Raw genomic sequence first — 20280 nt, forward strand, 5'->3', positions numbered from 1 at the left:
ATTTAATAATTATATGAATGAAATATGTTCAACAAAGAATATATGATAATAATAAAATCATTATATATATATGTATATACATACATTATATATATACACATATATGTATAATTACACATATCTATAAATAAATACATATATATATATAGATATATACGTAGATATATGGCTGACTTTGTCAATATATCCATTTCCTATTTTAACATATTCAATTTTCTGTGTCTTCATTTGTTTTACAGCAGAAATAATGAAATGTGTACAGTCTTACAATAAAGTATTTTAAAATGTATTTTTTTCTATTGCTCATGTTTTTATGTTTACATTAAGTTATGATATGTTATGCTAATGGCATCCTTTAAAGCATTTGAAACACAATTGTCATGTTATTAAAAAAAAAGAACCACAATAATAATAATAATAATAATAATAGCTATACTGCTCTTTTCTGGATACAATTTTTAACATGGATCATTGACCTGGTTCACCTAAATAGAAAGCAGCTGTGCTTTTCCTGCTATGACATGTCAAAATATCTGCTGTAAAAAAGGTCTGTCTGTTGTTTTGCCTTTGACAACTGATTATATCCAGTAATTTATGTTTTAGATTTAACTGCACAAACTAATACAGGTGTACTAGATTCCTATGGTATATCATGTGAGCTGATTACCAAAATAATTATACTTGATGATACATATTTTTGTGTTTGTCAGCCTGCAGATGCAGAAGTACGAGAGGTGGCCATGACTTATTGCTTTAGTTCCTTTAGTTGGCATCATGCAGGAAAAAAATCCATCTAAATTCCTGCGGAAATTTCCGAGGATTCCTCTTGAGTTCCTGCAGGACTTGTGCTTAATTCCTGTTGGATTCCCTCTAAATTGTTGCATCATTTTATCAGCAGGAATGACCTTTACTTTTTTTCTGCAGGATTCCTGTACAACTTTTTTTGTAAGCAATGTCAAACACCTGCTGTGACATTAATATTTAGTGTGGCCAGACGTGCAACATGCTTGAATGTGTCCAGAGTTTTCAGCCATATGTGATTCTGGCTGTGATTAATTTACCTTTTAAGCAAGAGAAGACATAAATGACACAAACAAATACACAGAGAGCTTTGGTTCCAGTTAATATGTATCCATATTCTTTATTAAGCATAACCTTATAGACAGACAAAGTGACAGATACAATTGCGTAGCAAGCTGCAGAGGATTCACATCAGAAATGACACGAGGAAGAGGAGGAAGAAGAAACAACAGGGCACAAAAGATCAAAACACTTCGGCAGCGAGTCAAAAGGAGACAGTCAGAGGGATCAGGAGAGAGAAAGAAAGTGCATCAGGGGAAGTGCTCGTCTGCTGAGAGGTGAAACACTGATTTTTTTTTCCTCCAGGCTTTGTTCAGGATTTGCTGCAACCAGTTGTAGTCAATTAAGTCAATCACTTGCTGAAACGTCTGGTCAATATACTGTAGCTACAGAGCATTTGAGTTATTTGAAAACTAATTAGTCTTATTGCTTCTAAGTGTGTCTTAGTGTGGTTGGAGCTTTGCTTAAACAGGTGTCATGATTTCATCACTATGAATATATGTATATGCGTGCTTTATTCTGTGCCACTGCTAATGGTGCTGGCACTCAAAGGGCACTGGGGTTGCGAAAGTTGTGTCCAGCAAAGCGAGCCTGGTCACCCAACTCTTCCTCAATCCTGAGAGGAGTAGGAAGAGGAGGTGAGAAAGACAATGTAGAGCAGGCAGATGAATGTGAAAGAGCACAACAGCAGATGAAACAAAGAGGGAAAGAAGAAGAGGATATAAAGTGGTGTTTTCTATATGCATTTCTACATACATACATACATTAAGCTATGAATACCCACCTCATGAGCTGATTGTATTTGGCCAGACGTTCTGATCGACAGGGAGCTCCAGTCTTGATCTGAAGGGAGACACAAATACCAAGGATCACAGAGAGTTACAGGTACAGCTGCATTATTACTAACCCTTGGTATTTGGACAGCAAGCGACGCTTTATTTTCACTATCAAGTGATCTTTCAATTTCTATTTTAGATAAATCACATCTGTAAAATGTCAAAAATAATGGCTACTACTTCAAAGGCGTTTTTGACATTTCATAGAGAAGCAGGCTACTGTAATATTAGTATTTTGAAGCTATAATCTTAATGTTTGGTTTGTTTTTCTTGAGTGATTTTTGGTGTTCTGTGGACTCACTGATATACTTATTATCTCACATCATTTCAGAAATACAGTACGTAGTTAATATAGCTTATATTTCTAAAATAGCAATGCTTACCTTCCACATCTGTTTATTACATTATCTTATACTTGAGCCACTACTGCACCGTTGCACAAGCATTATTGTTAGGGATGTAACAATATATTGAATTTCGCGATAAAAAATTGACTTGAACTCAAAGGGATCTTTATTTTATTATCTGACTGAGCATGAGTTGAGTTACTGGAAAAAGTAAAGTGAAACTTTATTTATTTTCCTGCGAGGCCCATGGTCTGGTTATTCTATTTCCTTGTTTGTTATTTATATGTGAGATGCAATGCACTAAAAGGCCTACTTTCTGTGGTGGTAGGTAAAAAAAAACAACAACTGGCTGCTTCTGTTCCAGTCTGTGACTGGCTGCCTGACTTGACTTTGTTTTGGCAGTTTAAAATAAATGCCTGCATAGCCTACTAGGTGAGTAGTAGCATAGGGCTCTGAAAACACTGATGCTCCACTGCGAATGTGACATGTTTGGTTAGAAAATCCATGCTCATTTTTTGCAAATGCTAAGGTCATGGCTGGCTATTTTTATTTTATCAAAGAAGGAAAGTAGAAGCACTTTAAATTATATATATATATATATGTATATATATATATACATATATATACATATATATATTTAAGCAAATAAAATTGCTGTACACATCAGATTTATTAATAAAGGACATTTTTTCAAGTCATCATTTTTCTTAATTTTTTAATATCATCATAAATATTGCATCATGAATTTGTTTATCGTGATATTATCGTACTGTGAGTTTTTAGTATTGTTACATCCCTAATTATTCTTGTTTTGTATTGTCTTGTTTCCAAGCAGTGTTTAGTTTTTATTGTCTCATTAATGTACTGTGACGAAGGGACAACTTATGTAACGCAATGACACAAATGTAGAGTTCTATTAGCAGTGTGTGTGTGTGTGTGTGTGTGTGTGTGTGTGTGTGTGTGTTACCTGTCCAGTGCAGAGACCAACCACCAGGTCAGCTATAAAAGTGTCCTCTGTTTCTCCTGAGCGGTGGCTCACCATCACACCCCAGCCGTTCTCCTGGGCCAGCTTACACCTGAGAGGCAGGGGCAGTATTGAATAAATATAAATATGAAGCATGCTCTCACGTGGCAGGCACGTACACGGACACGTGTGCCTATATGTCTATGCATCAAATACACACAAACTCACGCCTTGATGGCCTCTGTGATGGAGCCAATCTGGTTGACTTTAAGCAGCAGGCAGTTGCAGGCCTTGTCCTCCACGGCTCGTTGTATCCTGCGCGGGTTAGTGACTGTCAGATCGTCTCCGACCACCTGCACAATATATGTAACAAAGTTACAGACAGATTGAATTTGCATTTTGTTACTCACAGTAATAGCATCAGGTCTACTCAGCCCAGGAAGTCTGTTGTTGCACTACGTATGTAAATCCAGTTCTATTCCACTGACACCCCGTAAACCAATAATATTAAAGGGTACCTCCACTGATGTTACACATAAAGATCAGCCTGCATTATAAACTCGAGGAGAGTCAATGAAATACGCTTTTGACTTTCATTATGGATATGGCAGAATCGCATTTTGCAGACATACAAGAAACTAAAAATCAGGATATCTTGACCTATTTTCATGGTTGGAAGTGCAAGACTCAATTGGAGTAAGGACCTGACTAATTCACTTCCAGACAACAAAGGACAAGGTGTACCTGGATGCCCACTGAGGCTGTGAACTGTGACCAAGCTGGCCAGTCGTCCTGGTCAAAAGGATCTTCAATAGACACCACTGAAGGAAAGAGACATGGGTGTAAGATCATTTTTCTGCATAAATCTAATATTACAACCTTTGAGAAGCCCTCATTTTATCCATTACTCACCTACAAGTCAATGAGGGTTAGAGCACAAGTGACATAGACAATAAAGGTTCTAATGGGAGTAACGTCTTAAAATGCACTCACATTACACACAGATGCCCAAGCAGGAAGCACACCATTGACAAGGTAAAGAGGCACATCAGAGTAGGTCCCTGCTTGCCAAATGTGCACTGTAGCGCATAATTAAAACCTCTTTAACAGGCGGAGAGACCGGGCTGTGGAGACATCCAGCTCTCTTGTTCTCTTAGCTTCTCTGTCTAAAAGGTGATGAAACAAATATGGCAGTTGTAGAAATATAGAAAATAGGCTGGTGTGTCCATTTCCTGATAGAGGTTCAATCAGCTATTAAAACTGATGCTGGAGGCACAGTGATCTGTGGGGATACATTTCCCTTGTTTTGAAAGGTCCATGATGAATTGTCAGCAGCTGTAAGAGACTTGTGTTTGACCCATTTCAGGACTGAAATCCGACTCACACACGTCAGAATACACACCTGGGTAGTTGTTAATGAAGCCCTGGTAGATGCTAGCCAGCTCCTCGCCACTGATGTTGCGGGCAGCGTTGGGCGGAGACTTGAAGTCCAGGTCGTACTTGCCCTCGCTGAAAAACTCAGAAGCAGCAACATCCATCCCTATCACCACTTTGTCTGTGAAGCCCGCTTTCTCTGTGGCCGTCTTTATCAGCTCAAGGGCTGACGGAGAGAAACAGAAAGATCACAGGATATTAAAGGGTAACTTCAGTATTTTTCATTCTGGACCCTCTTTTTCTCAAGTTTTTGTGTGTAACTGACTAATAGCTACAACAATTTCTGAAATTGGTCCAGTATTGAGGGATCGCAGGCTGCAGTATGGAGCTATTGGGGCAAGCTGGCACTGTCATTTACGTCCATTAAAAGTGCTTAAGTTTGCCATGACAGGCTCTGATTGTTATTATAAGTGTCTGACAATATGGAAAGAGATGATTTCCACAATGAGGATGAGGTCTTTGAATTTGATGGCCGCCTGGATTTATTTGAGCCAGATATACGGATATTCAGATTTCACAACAAGACTACTCCCTGAGCGGGACTTGGACACAATAACAACCAGACCGCATCAAGCGAAAGGTCAAGAAAAACGTTTTATTTCTCTGTGGAGTCCTTTCAATAATGTTGTCAGACACTTATATTAACAATTTGAGCCTATCGGTTGCAAAAACAAGAACTTTTTAGTGAACGTAACATTACATTGACGCTGCTCACTTGGCCTCGCAGCTTGTTTCGCAGCTGCCGGTTACAACGCTCTCCCTCAATACTAAACTAATTTCAGAAATTGTTGTCAGTTATTAGTCAGTTAGACAAAAAAACATGTGGAAATAGGGTCCAGTTTGTATATCACCAAAGTGATACTTTAAGGGAAGGAGAATATTTTCCATGTGGTTGTGCTCCTTACCTTCACTGTTCTCTTGTATATTAGGGGCAAACCCTCCCTCGTCTCCCACATTCGTAGCATCCTGACCGTACTTCTCCTTGATGACGTCCCTCAATGTCTGGTAGAGCTCCGCCCCCACACGCAGAGCATCACGGAAAGACTCCGCCCCTACAGGAAGCACCATGAACTCCTGCATAGCCAGTCTGTTACCAGCATGGGAGCCCCCGTTGATCACATTAAAAGCCTGAGTGAGGGACACAGTAGGGAGATGAGATTGTATTTGGGAAAGAATTACACCGTTGCACAATAATAAAACAGGACTCACAGGAACTGGGAGGACCAACTCTCCGTTTCCAGCCAGATCAGCAATGTGGCGGTACAGGGGGACACCTTTCTCTGCTGCGCCAGCTTTGCATATGGCCAGTGATACTCCGAGAATAGCATTGGCCCCAAACTTAGCTGGGAGAAACACAACACATGGGTGCAGTCAGTGGTGCGGAAACATGGCATCGCACACATATGCCCATCGCCGCACGTGAGATGTGAACGAGGCTTACATTTGTTGTCGGTGCCGTCCATCTCAATCATCGTGTTGTCCAGTTTCTCCTGCTCCAACACATTGATTCCCTGAAAGAAAAATGTTCTTCACAATATTGTTCAGCCATTTTATGCTTTAAATAGATCAAATCCTGCATTGATACTCACAGACTGGATGAGGGCAGGTCCAAGGGTGTCATTGATGTGACCAACGGCTTTGGTTACACCTTACACAGCAGGATAGAAGGAGATATGTGAAGCACGGAATACTGTCAGTCCACATTTATGCAGCAAAACCACATCACAGAATGCTCAAAGCAAAAGCAGAGACACGGGTAAAGACAAGAGACAGAAGCACAGAGGATACGTCTCATTACACGTGTTCACCTTTGCCCTTGTAGCGAGTCTTGTCTCCATCTCGGAGCTCCAGAGCCTCGTAGATGCCGGTGGAAGCACCGCTGGGCACCGCAGCCCTGAACACACCTGGGATGGGGGAAAGATGGTTGCAGGGTGGACAGAAAGGTTCAAGGAGGGGTGAAAAAACGTAGAGGTAAGCTTATGCGAATACAACCTTGATGATTTTTAGAGGTTAAGATAAGACAAGGTGTCACACAACTGACAGTATACAAATACAGTATATGAGTAATGCTTTTTTTAATGGTTTCATTTTGTAACCTTTGCCAGTATGCAGATCTACTTCCACAGTGGGGTTTCCTCGGGAGTCCAGGATCTCCCTGGCAACAATATTCACGATGGACATCCTGTAAAAAACAAGAAAAAATAGCTTTATTTAACCATTTGCACCGAACATTACAACTCATACACCAAATCGTACAATCACTCCATCTTATTTTGCTTTAAAAAAAAAGGATGACGAAGGGAATCGGTGTACAAAGAGACAAGATGCGTATGAAAATAGGAAATAGCAAACGTCAAAAACGCATTTCATTAAAGCTAATTTCCCATTAGTCACTGTGATTCTCACTCTCTTTCCTCACATTCACACAGTGATGATAGTGACGCAGCCTTAGGGATGGAAAGCTGTGGAAAAGATGCTCCCTAGGAAGATGCTGGCACACACACACACACACACACACACACACACACACACTCACACACAACCACATATACACAGAGATGGAAACATAAATCAAAAGCTAATAACGCATACCTACTTATGAATCTACTGTCAACCTGTTCCGGACCACAAGCCAGTTCAATTTCTGTGCTGTTTCAGTCAGTGACTGACAATATGGACTAATGGAGAGAGGAGACGGTGAGAAAACACAGAACAGGAGGAGATGAGGAGGAAGAGCAGTGAGGAGGTTTAGAGGGATGGAGGGAATAAAGAAATAGATCAATCTTTTTAAACATTACCTGCAGCCGTGTTTGAAGCCTGGTGGAGAAAGTGAGCGGATGTGGGCGAATGAGAGGGAGACACAGAGAGGGACGGCGAGGTGGGAGGAGAAGGGGTGAAAACGTATGACACACAGGGGGGAGGGGGAGCGTGTGAGTCATTGGAAGATGCAGAGGGGAGGGAAGCAAACCAAACTAGGAGAATGGAAAGAGGGATAGAGTAGAATAGCAGGGGTTACATATATGTCTTTTGTTTTAGTGAAGCCTGCAGGAAAATAAAATGTCTGAGGACCAGATGTGCTGTGATTTGTACCGTAACCTCTCTCTATTTTGCATTTAACATCGTCTTCCTGACTTCCTACAAGTCCTGTCATTTGTTTGGCACTGCTTGCTGAGTGTACATCTGCTCATCAGCTAACAAACTGCAGTCATGACGTGTACAAACATTGTCCCAGCAAACTGCTAACATGAACAGTAACATTTGCTGCCAAATCCCAGCAGTGCTGTTATCCTGCAAAGAAGAAGTGTCACAACTGGCTGAAAAGTAATGCTTTGCTGGAACAAACATCTGTATACTTCACATGTGGATGACAGGCAGAAAATATCAGAACAAAGCAAACGACTAGGAGGAAACATCTGAGCAAGGACGGATGCACAAAACGAGCTGCCTTGTCGGAGAGAGAGATCTAATGACGCGGATTAAAGGAGACAGGGAGACAGGTAGACAGGTGACGAGAGCAGCGCGTGCTGGAGGGAGGACGTGCATTTTAAAAATAGTCGTGGATGTAATTAAAGATACAGCGAGCACAGAAGGAGACAGGCAGGGAGCCTGTTATGGGAGTGATTTATCAAAACAGAAGGTTTTCATTGGATGCTCCACTTGTGTGCTCCATCTGGATGTCACATGACCTGCAGACATGGTGGCACAGGGAAGAGGGAGCATACGGATACAGGCACATGCAGTGGGAAAGAAGAACGATTTGTCCATTCAAAAGTGAACTACAGCAGCAGAATTACAGATTTACACACTCAATACAGCTGCAGAGAAACCAATAACTCTGAATACAACTAAAGACGAGCAAAAGATAACCCTGGATTGACAGATTTAGTTGCATATATTAGTTGCTTTGAAGCTGTGATTACTCCATAATCTATTATTTAGGACGTGCAATCTCAAACACAACCACAACGCAGACACATTTTGTAATTATCTAACAATGTTTAATGATCTTTTATTTAGTTAGATTAATTAGTTAACAGTATACAATTCAATTCACTGACACACTAGTGTCTTCACAAACATAAAATGGACTGTACAGCAGATGTACTGTATACTGTAGCACCTTAGTGCAGTGGGCAAAAACACATGTCAAGTTTGGAGAATGAGTATATATAAAGTGAGTGTAGTTATACCCATGTTCGCACAAGGGTGTGTGTGTGTGTGCGTGTGTGTGTGTGTTGTGTGTAACAGTGGAGAAGGAGAACTGTTAATGTAACTATTAAGCGTGTGGGGTTTTCGTTGTGTGTGTGTGTGTGTGTATGTTGTTCATGAATAGACAGTCCAGTCATATCAAACATTTACGACGGGCAGTTGTGACGCTCATCAACTTCCGTCTTCAGCGTGGTTCACAGCATCGGGGGAAATCTTCCCTCAACTCCTTCCAATCTGGTCGCCCAAGTGTGACACCTGCAGGGAGAGTTTATTGTGTTTATTACGATAAATCACAGACAGGGAAAAAAGGCAGATGGAATACACAGAGCTCTTCAATGAACAATTTTAGGGATGCACCGTTACCAATATTGGGCTTATCCTGACTCAAATAGCTGGATCGAATATCGGTGACAATGGGGCTGATCTATTCAATTCAATTCTACACTATTTACAGGTATTTACATCTAGATCTGTTACACAACTTGGGAGATAGCATCGTTTGTAACGGAACACCACATTTTTAGGTGAGCAAAAGCATAGGAACAGATAGACTTAAAATAGATTAAAGTGAATAATACTTAAAGGGACTGTTTGTAACTTTGTAAGCGTATAAATGTAGCGGGTCGGCACACATGCGCGCTTGCATATGCGCGTTCGCTTGTAGCCGCTGTACCCTCCTCCTCTGCCTGCTCGCCTTCACTCAGACAGCGCGTGCGTTCTCGCTCAGCTCACTCCACCTCTAGACGTGAACGCGCGCTCACTACACACTGCAGAAGAGTTAGTTTAGCTCTGAGAATATCTAGTGAATGTACAGGGGACGTTTGTGCAGAAATAACTGCTGCAGCTCCTCCAGACCAACAGAGGTTTTCCGTGTCTTGTGAAGTGACGGAGCTCTACAGAGATTTACGTTGTCTTCTCGTTACCGACCGGGTGCCGGTGTCTCCTCTGCTCTCTCTGGCTGCGGGCGGAGAGAGCAGGGAGACACACTGCAGAGCCCCGCTGCCGCAGCCTGCACTTAGGCAGGAAAAGCCAACACTAGGATCAGATCTAAATCATGTTCATGGAGAGACCTTCGTCTGGTCTGCAGCTGTCGCTGTGAACAAGCATTTCTGAAAGTTACAAATAGTCCCTTTAATATTTATTTGCAAATCCTCTGCTTGCAATAACTGCATCGAGCCTGCGACCCACTGACATCACCAAACATTTGTTCGACGTCTTCTTCAGGACATTCCAAATGGTTGTACTGGCTATGACCAGTGTTTGTGCAACGGCTCTGATTGATTTTCCATCTTCTCTCAGTTTTTCTCCCATAAACAGCTCTCTGGTCTTGGTTACACCTTTCTACCTATAAATGCAGTCTGCACAGGCAGAACCCAAAGCTGACACTGATAGCAGACATTCAGCGCTATTTATTGTTTGAATAATCAATGTAATAGGACACACCTGGGCAACAAAAAACACCGGTCAGTCACATGTTCCAATAATTTTGCTCACTTGAACAATGGGTGGGTTCAAACAAACGATGCTATCTTCTATGTTCTTTAACAGGTCTAGATGTAAATACCTGGAAATAGAAGCTGAAATGCTGATTTCTTGTCTCATATTCATCTTTTGATGTCAAACCCATCAAAATGTTTTCAGTGTATAGCAAAAATAAAGGACTTGGCCTCGCTGTTCCAGTGGTTTTGGAGGGGACTGTATATACTATATACATTATATACTGGAATTTTAATTCCTGTTTATTTTTTGTTGCTGCATTTAAAAGGTTTACACTTGGATTGTAATTCCTGTTAATTCTGAAGAATTTTTACCACATTACTGATGTACGATTTATTATTTTAATAATAAATAACAATTCAGTAAATTTATATCTGTGTATTTATTTGTTACATTTTGTTTTACAAAGTTAAGGAAGCAATGTTTAAGTCAAGCCTGATGTTGCCTTACACATAAAAGAATGATCCCAGTCACCTCCACACAGTGAGGCATGCAGCTTATTGATCAAACACTGGTATCGGATCGGTCCTCGGTATCAACCGATACCCAAAGCTCAGGTATCGGGACGGAAAAAGTTGAATTGGTGCATCCCTAAACAATTTTTAACACAACATGAACCATGGTTGTCGATCCAAAATAATGGTCCTAGATGGCTCTGTGAGAGACACAGTGAGTCCAACAACACACAATTTAGCAGTTTGGTGATTGAAGACAGCTTTTATAAAAATTCTGACAGTATTAAAAAATTCATGAACAAATTTTTCCAATGGGACTGACTGCTGTTACGAACCATTTCTCCTCTTGCATTTACATTGAAGTGCTACAATTCATCACACAATCTGACAGGACTCAAAATAGATGAGTTTGAATATATTTATTTTCATATTCAAAAGCCCAATCGAGAGCTAATCTGAATCTAAGTTTCCAATTTCTTTTAGAAAAAAATTATTGCTATAAACCAGCAAAATGTAGCACAACACAACATGAAATGGAAAAACATTAGCTCTAATGAAAGGTTACTGAAGAGATCCTATTTTATTTTTGTCTCTGGATATTTATTCATTTTCCTTTTGTCTAAGAGTTTTCTTTACTTTTTCTTCTTTCTTTAGGTTATATTGTCATGTAAACATATCGTCTGTGTTTGTTGTGTTTATTTAGCCTGTATTAAATTCAGTCTGATTCAGCTCATTAGATCTCACACAGTGTAACAAGCAATTAACTGTTACTGTAAAGTATATACAGTAGGAGCCTCAACTAGAGCGTACCAGAATTACATCATTTTAAAAGTGTTGACTGCCCGTCTTGTCTCAGGTCTGTTTGGCCGCCGCTGGTAGCTGCTTGACGTCCTCCTGGATCCGTATTCTTCATATGTTTACAATCTATCTATAATTTTGTCATCCTGATAGTCCAAACTGTCATTTTATGTTTGTCTATTCTGTACACACAACATCTATTGCATGTCTGTCCGTCCTGGAAGAGGGATCCCTCCTCTGTTGCTCTTCCTGAGATTTCTTCCATTTTACCCCCGTTAAAGTTTTCTTTTTATCTGAATCGAGGGTCTGAAAAATGTGTGATATTGGGCTTTATGAATAGAACTGACTTGATCTGTTTCTCTAGATATGATGCATTAAGTGTTTGTCTGCTCCGATCGTCTCTCTGGAGCTTTTTGTCCTTGTGATCAACTGTGTTCAGGGTGTCTGTCTAACTTGTTTTAGAGAAGTGGTAAAAAACAACAACACTGAAACTAGATTTTTCAGACATGCTGAGAAAACCCTGACATGGTTTCATGTATTTTGATTCAGGAAAACAATAAGCCTGACCTGTTCAAAATTACAGCCTGATACTGGAATTTAAAAGCTTAAAAGACAGTTAAAAAATGCATAACAATATATTGGCCAAAATATACATTTTCAATCTTAAAGGGACTGTTTGTAACTTTTTAAGCGTATAAATGTAGCGGGTCGGCACACATGCGCGTTCGCAAATGCGCGCTCGCGTGTGGCCGGAGCCTCGTCTCCGCTGCCTGCTCTCCTTCACTCAGACAGCGCGTGTGTCCTCGCTGTCTCGCTCCACCTCTAGACGTGAACGCGCGCTCACTACACACAGCAGAAGAGTTAGTTTAGCTCTGAGAATATCTAGTGAATGTACAGTGGACGTTTATGCAGAAATAACTGCTGCAGCTCCTCCAGACCAACAGAGCTTTTCCGTGTCTTGTGAAGTGACGGGGCTCCTCAACGAGTTACGTTATCGTGAGCAGGAAAAGCCAACACTATGATCAGCATTGTTTCATGGAGAGATCTTCGTCTGGTCAGCTAACATTACTGCCAAGCAGCTGAAATATAGAGTGATATTGTGGTTTTAGCTGACGTCTGTCGCCTCACTGTTTTGAGCGATGCTCGTTCATGTCTATGTAGAGCGAGCAAGCGCGAGCTTGGCGCTGACTTTCGTTGATTTCAAGACCACAGGTGTCGCTGTTAAGCAGCATTTCTGAATCTTACAAATAGTCCCTTTAAATATAGATGTATAAAATCCTTTAAATTAGCTAATTAAGGAATTGTGAGATTTTACAGTAAAACAGAAACTGTCCGTGATCCAAATGTAATGTAATGTTTTTTTCTAGATTATTTTTTGGGGCTTTTATTCCTTTATTTGTCAGAGACAGAGATAGCAGTGAAAGGGGAGAGAGAGAGGGGATGACATGCAGCAAAGGGCAACAGGTCGGATTCGAACCCCGTGCCGCTGCAATAAGGACGTAGCCTTAAATTTCTGTACCGCAATCTTTATATTTATCGGCAGGCATATACATCAAAACTAATATATATGTTATAAGCCAAAATACAATACAATGACAATAGCCACGCTGTATCTGTATATTTCATCAGGTGGACCTGGACTTGACTGATCCAGGCATGATAATCAAAGCTGCACTAAATACTCACTCTTACCTCTCACCAGTCGTAGCGTGGACGGGTCTGGGGCTGGCGGTGTCTGGGGGACTCATGCCGATGGCCTGGTGGGGATGTGGAGCTGGGAGGAGCAGTAAGGGCCAGCTGATGGCCGCCTCCCCGTCGATCTCGGCCGTACTCCAGCGCCCGGGCAGTCGGGGGAATGTATCTTCCTGCCTCCCTAGTCCACTCATCATCAAACGCTGCGGCATCAGCTAGCAGGAGCGAAAGGGCAGGTTGTTAAGCGACGCAAATAACATATATCTCATGATCAATTTCTAAGTAATCTAACATTTCTTGTTAAGCCAGACAATTTATTATATTCCCCCCATCATAAACAATCCGATGACTCACTCTCATCGAGGTTAATGAAGTCTTGTCGTTCCTCGCGGTCTCCAGTGCGGCGATTTCGTGAACGCTCCATTACGTGTCCACGTTCCCCGATGTGGTGGCCGATGGCGAGACGCTCGAGGCCGCTCTCGCTGTCCCTCATTGACTGTCGCGTCTCACGGATCTGGGGAAAAAATTGACAACTCGATTTACTAAAACAAGCAGGATGCTCTGCACTCTGAATGAACTCAGACTTACATGTTTTCTATGAGAACTATGATGTTTATACTGTACATGATCTATTTATTGTCACTACAATTACAGGTGATTTCATGTGTTACGAGGCCAGAACGCCAAAGTCATGCCTGGACCAATAAGGCATGAAGGCCACATGTCCAGTCAGGCTTGCACTTGGAGGTTGAGGGAAGTCATCAAGTCTACTTATTAATCAGCACTCCCTACATGCAAATATTAAAGCATTTCAACAACTGTTATTCTCAAGTGAAAGTTATTCTCACCCCTCCAGGGCCTGTTCTTGTTGCACTGGTCTGCTGATAAACTTCAGGAGGACCGGCGTCTGTAGAGGAGTAGGAGATCACTGTCGAAGAGGAAAACGTCTGACAGTTCGGCGAACCGGACATTCTATCCTACAAGACGAAAACAATAAAGAGTAAACAGAAGGTGAGCTGGAGGTGAGCTCTGTTCACACACACAGGTGGGTAAATGCTTTCTGTTTATTTGACAGAACTACTTACCACGTTTCCCATCATTTCTCCCATCATGCCAAACATATCCATGAACCCTCCTCCTCCTCCTCCTCCACCCTGCAAAAATACATTAAAAGGAGATATTTTAAATTCTCATTTGAGGAAAGTATAAACAGAGTGGTACATCTCTGAAACAACAGCGTTTGTTGTCAGTTCAGTGTCACCGGGGTCATCCTTTGAGCTCGACAACCTTATTTTCAGAGCAAAAAGATGCACACAACACATTTTTTGTGGCAAAGAAACAAGTCCTGTAATCATATTGTTTTGTATTTTGTCCAGTGATAACGTGAAAAAAAGACAAGCACAGATTCAAGTACATATTGTGTACTCGTCTTTTCTCACCTCATTGTGAAATGTGCATATTCTTTTGGCCATATAGTGTATCTACGGAAACGCTGGTAAACCAAACCTAATTATAAAAAACAATCTAGACCATACTGGAACCCATTTTGTGCTCATTGTGTGCAATATTAATGTCCAACATGTGCAATATTACTAATTTTTCTTGTTTGTTAGCTTACTTTACCTTTTTTATTTTACTTATCTGATCTTATTTACTCATTTTACTAAATGTATCTTACTTAATTGTTATTCTATTAGGCAGTGGTGCCAGAAATAGTACTTTTTTATTTTATACACTTGAACTTGTTGTAATTTTGTTGTATTTTTGAGCAATCTCTGGCACAAGAATTTCCTTCGGGATTAATAAAGTTCTTATTTTATCTTATTTTAATCCTAACCCTGGTTCATGTAATCATACACCAGAATAACTGGAGAACACTTTCCACCTGACTCAGTTCATTTTTTGATCACACTGTCCAGTCACTTGATAGTACATGTGTAATCTGTATTATTAAGTTAAACATATAACTTCAATTTTTGAAGGTATTGAAGGATGAAGCAGCCACTCACCATTCCCATCATGCCGAAGGGGGTCAGCGCACTAGCCTAGAAGAAAATGTACACCTTAAAATCAAAATACAATAGATAAACTAATGTGGATATAAAAACACACAAAACACATGAACACAGTCCGTCAACACGGGGGGCAGTTACCTGTCTGCGTGGTGCACGGGGTGGTTGTATCTGGGGGGCGAGAGCGAAGGGATCCATGCCGAATGGGCCAAACATAAGCCTCATCTGCTGCCTGTGAGCTGCAAATGGATCCCTAGGAAAAAAAACAGTGACACTATTGACGTCTGATGATTTTGTGAATGGATTGGGTGTAGCTGAGGGACTAGGCTCACATACAGTATGTGGGTGCAAGCTGAGAATAATACGGGTGTAAGCTTGTCAAATTTAAGAATAGGATGTGATAGATCACTAGGGAGCGGGTATCAAAACTGTGTCCATAGTACGAAGTTATGAAAACTGTGGAGTATTGAAATCTTGCATAAAATGCCCACTCCCCGTCAGAATTGTAATCTTGTTTATTTAATCTTTTATCAGATATTTGCGGATCTCAATCATAATTTTACCAATCATTTTTGCACTTTATTTTTAAAAGATCTTGTATGACTGTTTTTTAGATTGAGCACTTTTTTTGTTAAAAAGGAAAAAAAACGTTTTTCTAAAGCCAACATGTTGATGTTCCTCAAAGTAAAGTATCGAAAAAAGAGTCACTTTGGAATCTGTGCCAAAAGTTCAGATTTGTATCAGCACCAGTATCAAAATGTGTCCAAATGATACTAAAGCAAAACATATCACTTTTAAAACATTTTACTGAACTCAAAAAGGAAGAAGGTCAAAAAAAAGAGCTGCAGCAATTAATCAATTATTCACTGAATAAAACTGAATAAAAAAACTGAATAATTGTTCTTTGTGCAAAAATGCCAAATATTTCCACCTTCTCATATGTGTGGATTTGATTATTTTCCACAATCTTCTGTCATTTTATCCAGAAAATAATAGGAAGATTAATAAATAATGAAAATAACCGTTAACTGTAGCCCTAGACTTTATAATTATGGCAATATGTTTCTGACCCTGAATGGGTTTGTATGTTGTTTAGGCATTATAAATGCAGCTGTTGATAACTGTGTGGTGAATTTGCTATAGGGGCCCACAGGACCCCCACAGAGGGCCTCCAAAGTTTCAGTAGGATTACATTATTTGAAATGAATAATAACCTTAAACTTAAAATACGCACTATCTGGACTATCTGCATCTATTTGCACTACCTGCAACCACCTCTCCTAACTACTGGTGCACTTTAAACTTTAAACTTACTTTACACTACATCCCATATACCATTTTATAGACTGTACATATTACATCTATTTATTGTACACTGCATTTTTTTATTGACGGATGGTAAACGCTATGTCCATTCATTGTCCATTCACTATGTACATTCAGTATGTATATTCTGTATTTCTATTTATTGTTTTATAATCTTTTTGTACACCTGTACCTCTGTACCTGCGCTTTGCTGCTTTGACACCTGCATTTGGATTAATAAAGGTTCATCTTATCTTATCTAAATAAAGCCTGTGTGTGTGTGTGTGTGTGTGTGTGTGTGTGTGTGTGTGTGTGTTGGTGCATGAAGTCTATAAAGGGATCCACAGTTCCCTTCAAATCTGTTTTTCTTGTGAATGCCAATGGATGTACATTTATTTAACAAAGAGAAGAATGTGGTCAGCACTTTTCAGTTTCATGCATGTGAGGGATTATAATGTATACTCTTCATTGCAATGTGAAAGATGTTACCTAGGCTATTAACTCAATTGCCTCCTGCTACCAATTAGCTAAATCTCAAAGTTAATTGGAGAACAACGGGAAGTTACACAAGCATGTGATAATTGGCCATTTTAAGCTACTGATTGGTTAACCAGGTGCTTTTGAGCTGTGACAGCTTCTTTTTGTATTTATCTTATCTTATCTTAATAAAGCCTGTGTGTGTGTGTGTGGTGTATGAAGTCTATAAAGGGATCCACAGTTCCAGATTTACTCAAACCCGTCAAATCTGGTTTTCTTGTGAATGCCAATTAATGTAGATTTATTTAGCAAAGAGAAGAATGTGGTCAGCACTTTTCACTTTCATGCACATGTAAGGGGATTATAATGTTACTCTTCATGTAATGTGAAAGATGTTACCCATAGGCTATTAAATCAATTGCCACCTGCTATCAATTATCTAATTCTTCCCTATGTTCTTTCACTATGTATATTCCGTATTTATATTTATTATTTTATAATCTTTTTCTACACCTGTACCTGCACTTTGCTGCTTTGACACCTGCATTTTTAACAAAGGTTCATCTTATCTTATCTTATCTTAATAAAGCCTGTGAGTGTGTTGGTGCATGAAGTCTTTAAAGGGGGTCCAGATTTACTCAAACCCTTCAAATCTGTTTTTCTTGTGAATGCAAATGAATGTACATTTATTTAGCAAAGAGAAGAAACGTTTCAGTTTCATGCAATAGTCACATGTAAGGGAATTATAATGTAACTCTTCATGTAATGTGAAAGATGTTCCAGGTACCTAGGCTATTAAATCATTTGCCACTTGCTATCAATTAGCTAAATCTTCACTATGTCCATTCACTATGTCCATTCACTATGTATATTCTATATTTCTATTTATTGTTTTATAATCTTCTTGTACACCTGTACCTCTGTACCTGCACTTTGCTGCTTTGACACCTGAATTTCCCCCTGGGGATTAATGAAGGTTCATTTTATCTCATCTTATCTTATCTTATCTTATCTTATCATAATAAAGCCTGTGAGTATGAAGAGAGAGAGTTGGTGCATGAAGTCTATAAAGGGGATCCACAGTTCCTGATGTACTCAAACCCTTCAAATCTGTTTCTTGTGAATGCAAATTAATGTACATTTATTTAGCAAAGCACTTTTCAGTTTCATGCATTAGTCACATGTAAGGGATTATAATGTTACTCTTCATTGTAATGTGATAGGTACCTAGGCAATTAACTCAATTACCACCTGCTAAATCAATTAGCTAAATCTCAGAGTTAATTGGAGAACAACGGGAAGTTGCACGAGCATGTGTTAATTGGTCTATTTTGAGCCACTGATTGGTTAACCAGGTGCTTCTGAGCTGTGACAGCTTCTTTTTGTTATTGTCTCTGCAACATGGTGGACCACTGTAGGCCCCCCACAGCTGGCTGGAGCAACGTTAGGTACCTGCTTTAAGACTCAGGGTACTAAATACACACCCAGCATGCAAACATGTGCATTAACCACCTCCTGCAGAAACACACACAGATCACACAGTCTGCACTACATGTAGCTAATGTCAGTACTCACATCATGTAGGGGTCGTCATCAACGTCATTCAAGAACCGAAACATGCTAGGTGCTTTAACTCAGCTGGCTGATGCTAGCCAGCTAGCTAGGTAAACAGTCGTGTTGTTGAAGGATGAGGCAGAATGACGGACTCTAACTGGGATTAGGCTGAAAAGGAAGTCCTCTTGTGAGCTCCGTTTTCCCAAACACTGAAGCACAAGTGCTGTTTATCAAAGCGAGAGATGTGCTCTGAGTCTCTCTAGATAGTAAATTCCAGAAACCCTGGACCAAACATGAAAACGGAAGTCAGTCCTCTGACAAAGAGAAGCAACACTGCTGTCAAGTTAGTATCCGAGCTGACAGCTGGGACTTCCGGTGGGCTTTGGTTTTCAAAATAAAAGTATTTCCCCAGAGGCTTTCATAGCAATATTTTTGTCATGTTTTAGAATGTGAAATATATTTGTAATAATTGTAAACCAAAATATAACAAAAAGCTTTAATTTAACTAATAAAGCATACTATATAATAATATATAATAGGGGCCCACAGGACCCCAACTAACTAACTAACATGTTTTGCACTATGGAACTGTGATGCTGGAAACTTGAATTTCCCTCAGGATCAATAAAGTTACTATCTATCTATCTATCTATCTATCTATCTATCTATCTATCAATCTCTCTATCTATCTATCTATCTATCTATCTATCTATCTATCTACCTATCTATCTATCTATCTATCTATCTATCTATCAATCTCTCTATCTATCTATCTATCAATCTCTCTATCTATCTATCAATCTCTCTCTCTATCTATCTATCTATCTATCAATCTATCTATCTATCTATCTATCTATCTATCTATCTATCTATCTATCTATCAATCTCTCTATCTATCTATCTATCTATCAATCTCTCTCTCTATCTATCTATCTATCTATCAATCTCTCTATCTATCTATCTATCTATCAATCTCTCTCTCTATCTATCTATCTATCTATCTATCTATCTATCTCTCTATCTATCTATCTATCTATCTATCTATCTCTCTATCTATCTATCTATCTATCTATCTATCTCTCTATCTATCTATCTCTCTATCTATCTATCTATCTATCTATCTATCTATCTATCTATCTATCTATCTCTCTATCTATCTATCTATCTATCTATCTATATCTCTATCAATATATCTCTCTCTCTCTCTCTCTATCTATCTATCTATCTATCCATCTATATATCTCTCTATCGATCTATAGATCTATCTCTCTATCTCTCTATCTATCTATCAATCAATCTATCTATCTATCTATCTATCAATCTCTCTATCTATCTCTCTATCTATCTATCAATCTCTCTATCTATCTATCTATCTATCTATCTATCTATAATAAACTTATATTGAGAGTTTTATAGACTCCATGCACCGAGCTATTGGAGTTACCCTGCACTATACTCACTTTTAACAGTCTGTTCTGCACTATATTCACTTTTTTAATAGTCGTGTATCACAGCTGTTACCCTGCACTATATTCACTTTTTTAATAGTCCTGTATCACAGCTGTTACCCTGCACTATATTCAGTTTTTACAGTTTTCTTCATCTCCTTGTATTTTTATA

The 20280-nt window shown here is 39.6% G+C and overlaps 2 protein-coding genes across 5 annotated transcripts; both read right to left on the reverse strand.

Annotated features, from left to right (window-relative positions):
- Positions 1–1115: 1115 nt before the first annotated feature.
- On the reverse strand, positions 1116–7596 carry LOC119496884 (gamma-enolase-like). Of its 3 annotated transcripts, none has more exons than XM_037784533.1 (13): positions 7460–7596; positions 6758–6843; positions 6470–6565; positions 6251–6309; positions 6103–6172; positions 5871–6004; positions 5567–5789; positions 4630–4827; positions 3972–4048; positions 3456–3580; positions 3231–3339; positions 1865–1923; positions 1116–1696 (listed from the first exon to the last, which is right to left on the reverse strand). In XM_037784533.1, the coding sequence occupies exons 2-13, from the start codon at positions 6840–6842 to the stop codon at positions 1627–1629; spliced, it is 1305 nt and encodes a 434-aa protein (XP_037640461.1). In that variant the 5' UTR covers position 6843; positions 7460–7596; the 3' UTR covers positions 1116–1626. The 3 variants fall into 3 exon arrangements, with proteins under 3 accessions (XP_037640461.1, XP_037640462.1, XP_037640463.1); XM_037784534.1 differs by lacking the exon at positions 7460–7596 and adding an exon at positions 7258–7302; XM_037784535.1 differs by lacking the exon at positions 7460–7596 and adding an exon at positions 7254–7274.
- A 1041-nt stretch (positions 7597–8637) lies between these two features.
- On the reverse strand, positions 8638–19020 carry mlf2 (myeloid leukemia factor 2). 2 transcript variants are annotated; one of them, XM_037784536.1, is made up of 8 exons: positions 18682–19020; positions 15466–15577; positions 15322–15357; positions 14398–14466; positions 14161–14289; positions 13667–13826; positions 13313–13527; positions 8638–9125 (listed from the first exon to the last, which is right to left on the reverse strand). In XM_037784536.1, the coding sequence occupies exons 1-7, from the start codon at positions 18723–18725 to the stop codon at positions 13316–13318; spliced, it is 762 nt and encodes a 253-aa protein (XP_037640464.1). In that variant the 5' UTR covers positions 18726–19020; the 3' UTR covers positions 8638–9125; positions 13313–13315. The 2 variants fall into 2 exon arrangements, with proteins under 2 accessions (XP_037640464.1, XP_037640465.1); XM_037784537.1 differs by having other exon boundaries at positions 14398–14457; positions 18682–19019.
- Positions 19021–20280: the final 1260 nt, after the last annotated feature.

The sequence above is a fragment of the Sebastes umbrosus genome, chromosome 11 (assembly GCF_015220745.1).
Source record: "Sebastes umbrosus isolate fSebUmb1 chromosome 11, fSebUmb1.pri, whole genome shotgun sequence".
NCBI classification, from domain to species: Eukaryota; Metazoa; Chordata; class Actinopteri; order Perciformes; family Sebastidae; genus Sebastes; species Sebastes umbrosus.

Excerpts from the sequence above, each read along its gene's own strand:
- LOC119496884 (XM_037784533.1), bottom strand. The coding sequence starts at position 6,842 with ATGTCCATCGTGAATATTGTTGCCAGGGAGATCCTGGACTCCCGAGGA. Across the intron at positions 6,566-6,757 it reads AGATCTGCATACTGGCAAAG|GTGTGTTCAGGGCTGCGGTG; the intron begins GTTACAAAATGA and ends CCCCCATCCCAG. Across the intron at positions 4,049-4,629 it reads CTTCATTAACAACTACCCAG|TGGTGTCTATTGAAGATCCT; the intron begins GTGTGTATTCTG and ends TCTTTCCTTCAG.
- mlf2 (XM_037784536.1), bottom strand. The coding sequence starts at position 18,725 with ATGTTTCGGTTCTTGAATGACGTTGATGACGACCCCTACATGAT. Across the intron at positions 15,578-18,681 it reads GATGACGACCCCTACATGAT|GGATCCATTTGCAGCTCACA; the intron begins GTGAGTACTGAC and ends TTTTTTTCCTAG. Across the intron at positions 13,827-14,160 it reads CAAGAACAGGCCCTGGAGGG|ATCCGTGAGACGCGACAGTC; the intron begins GTGAGAATAACT and ends TTTTTTCCCCAG.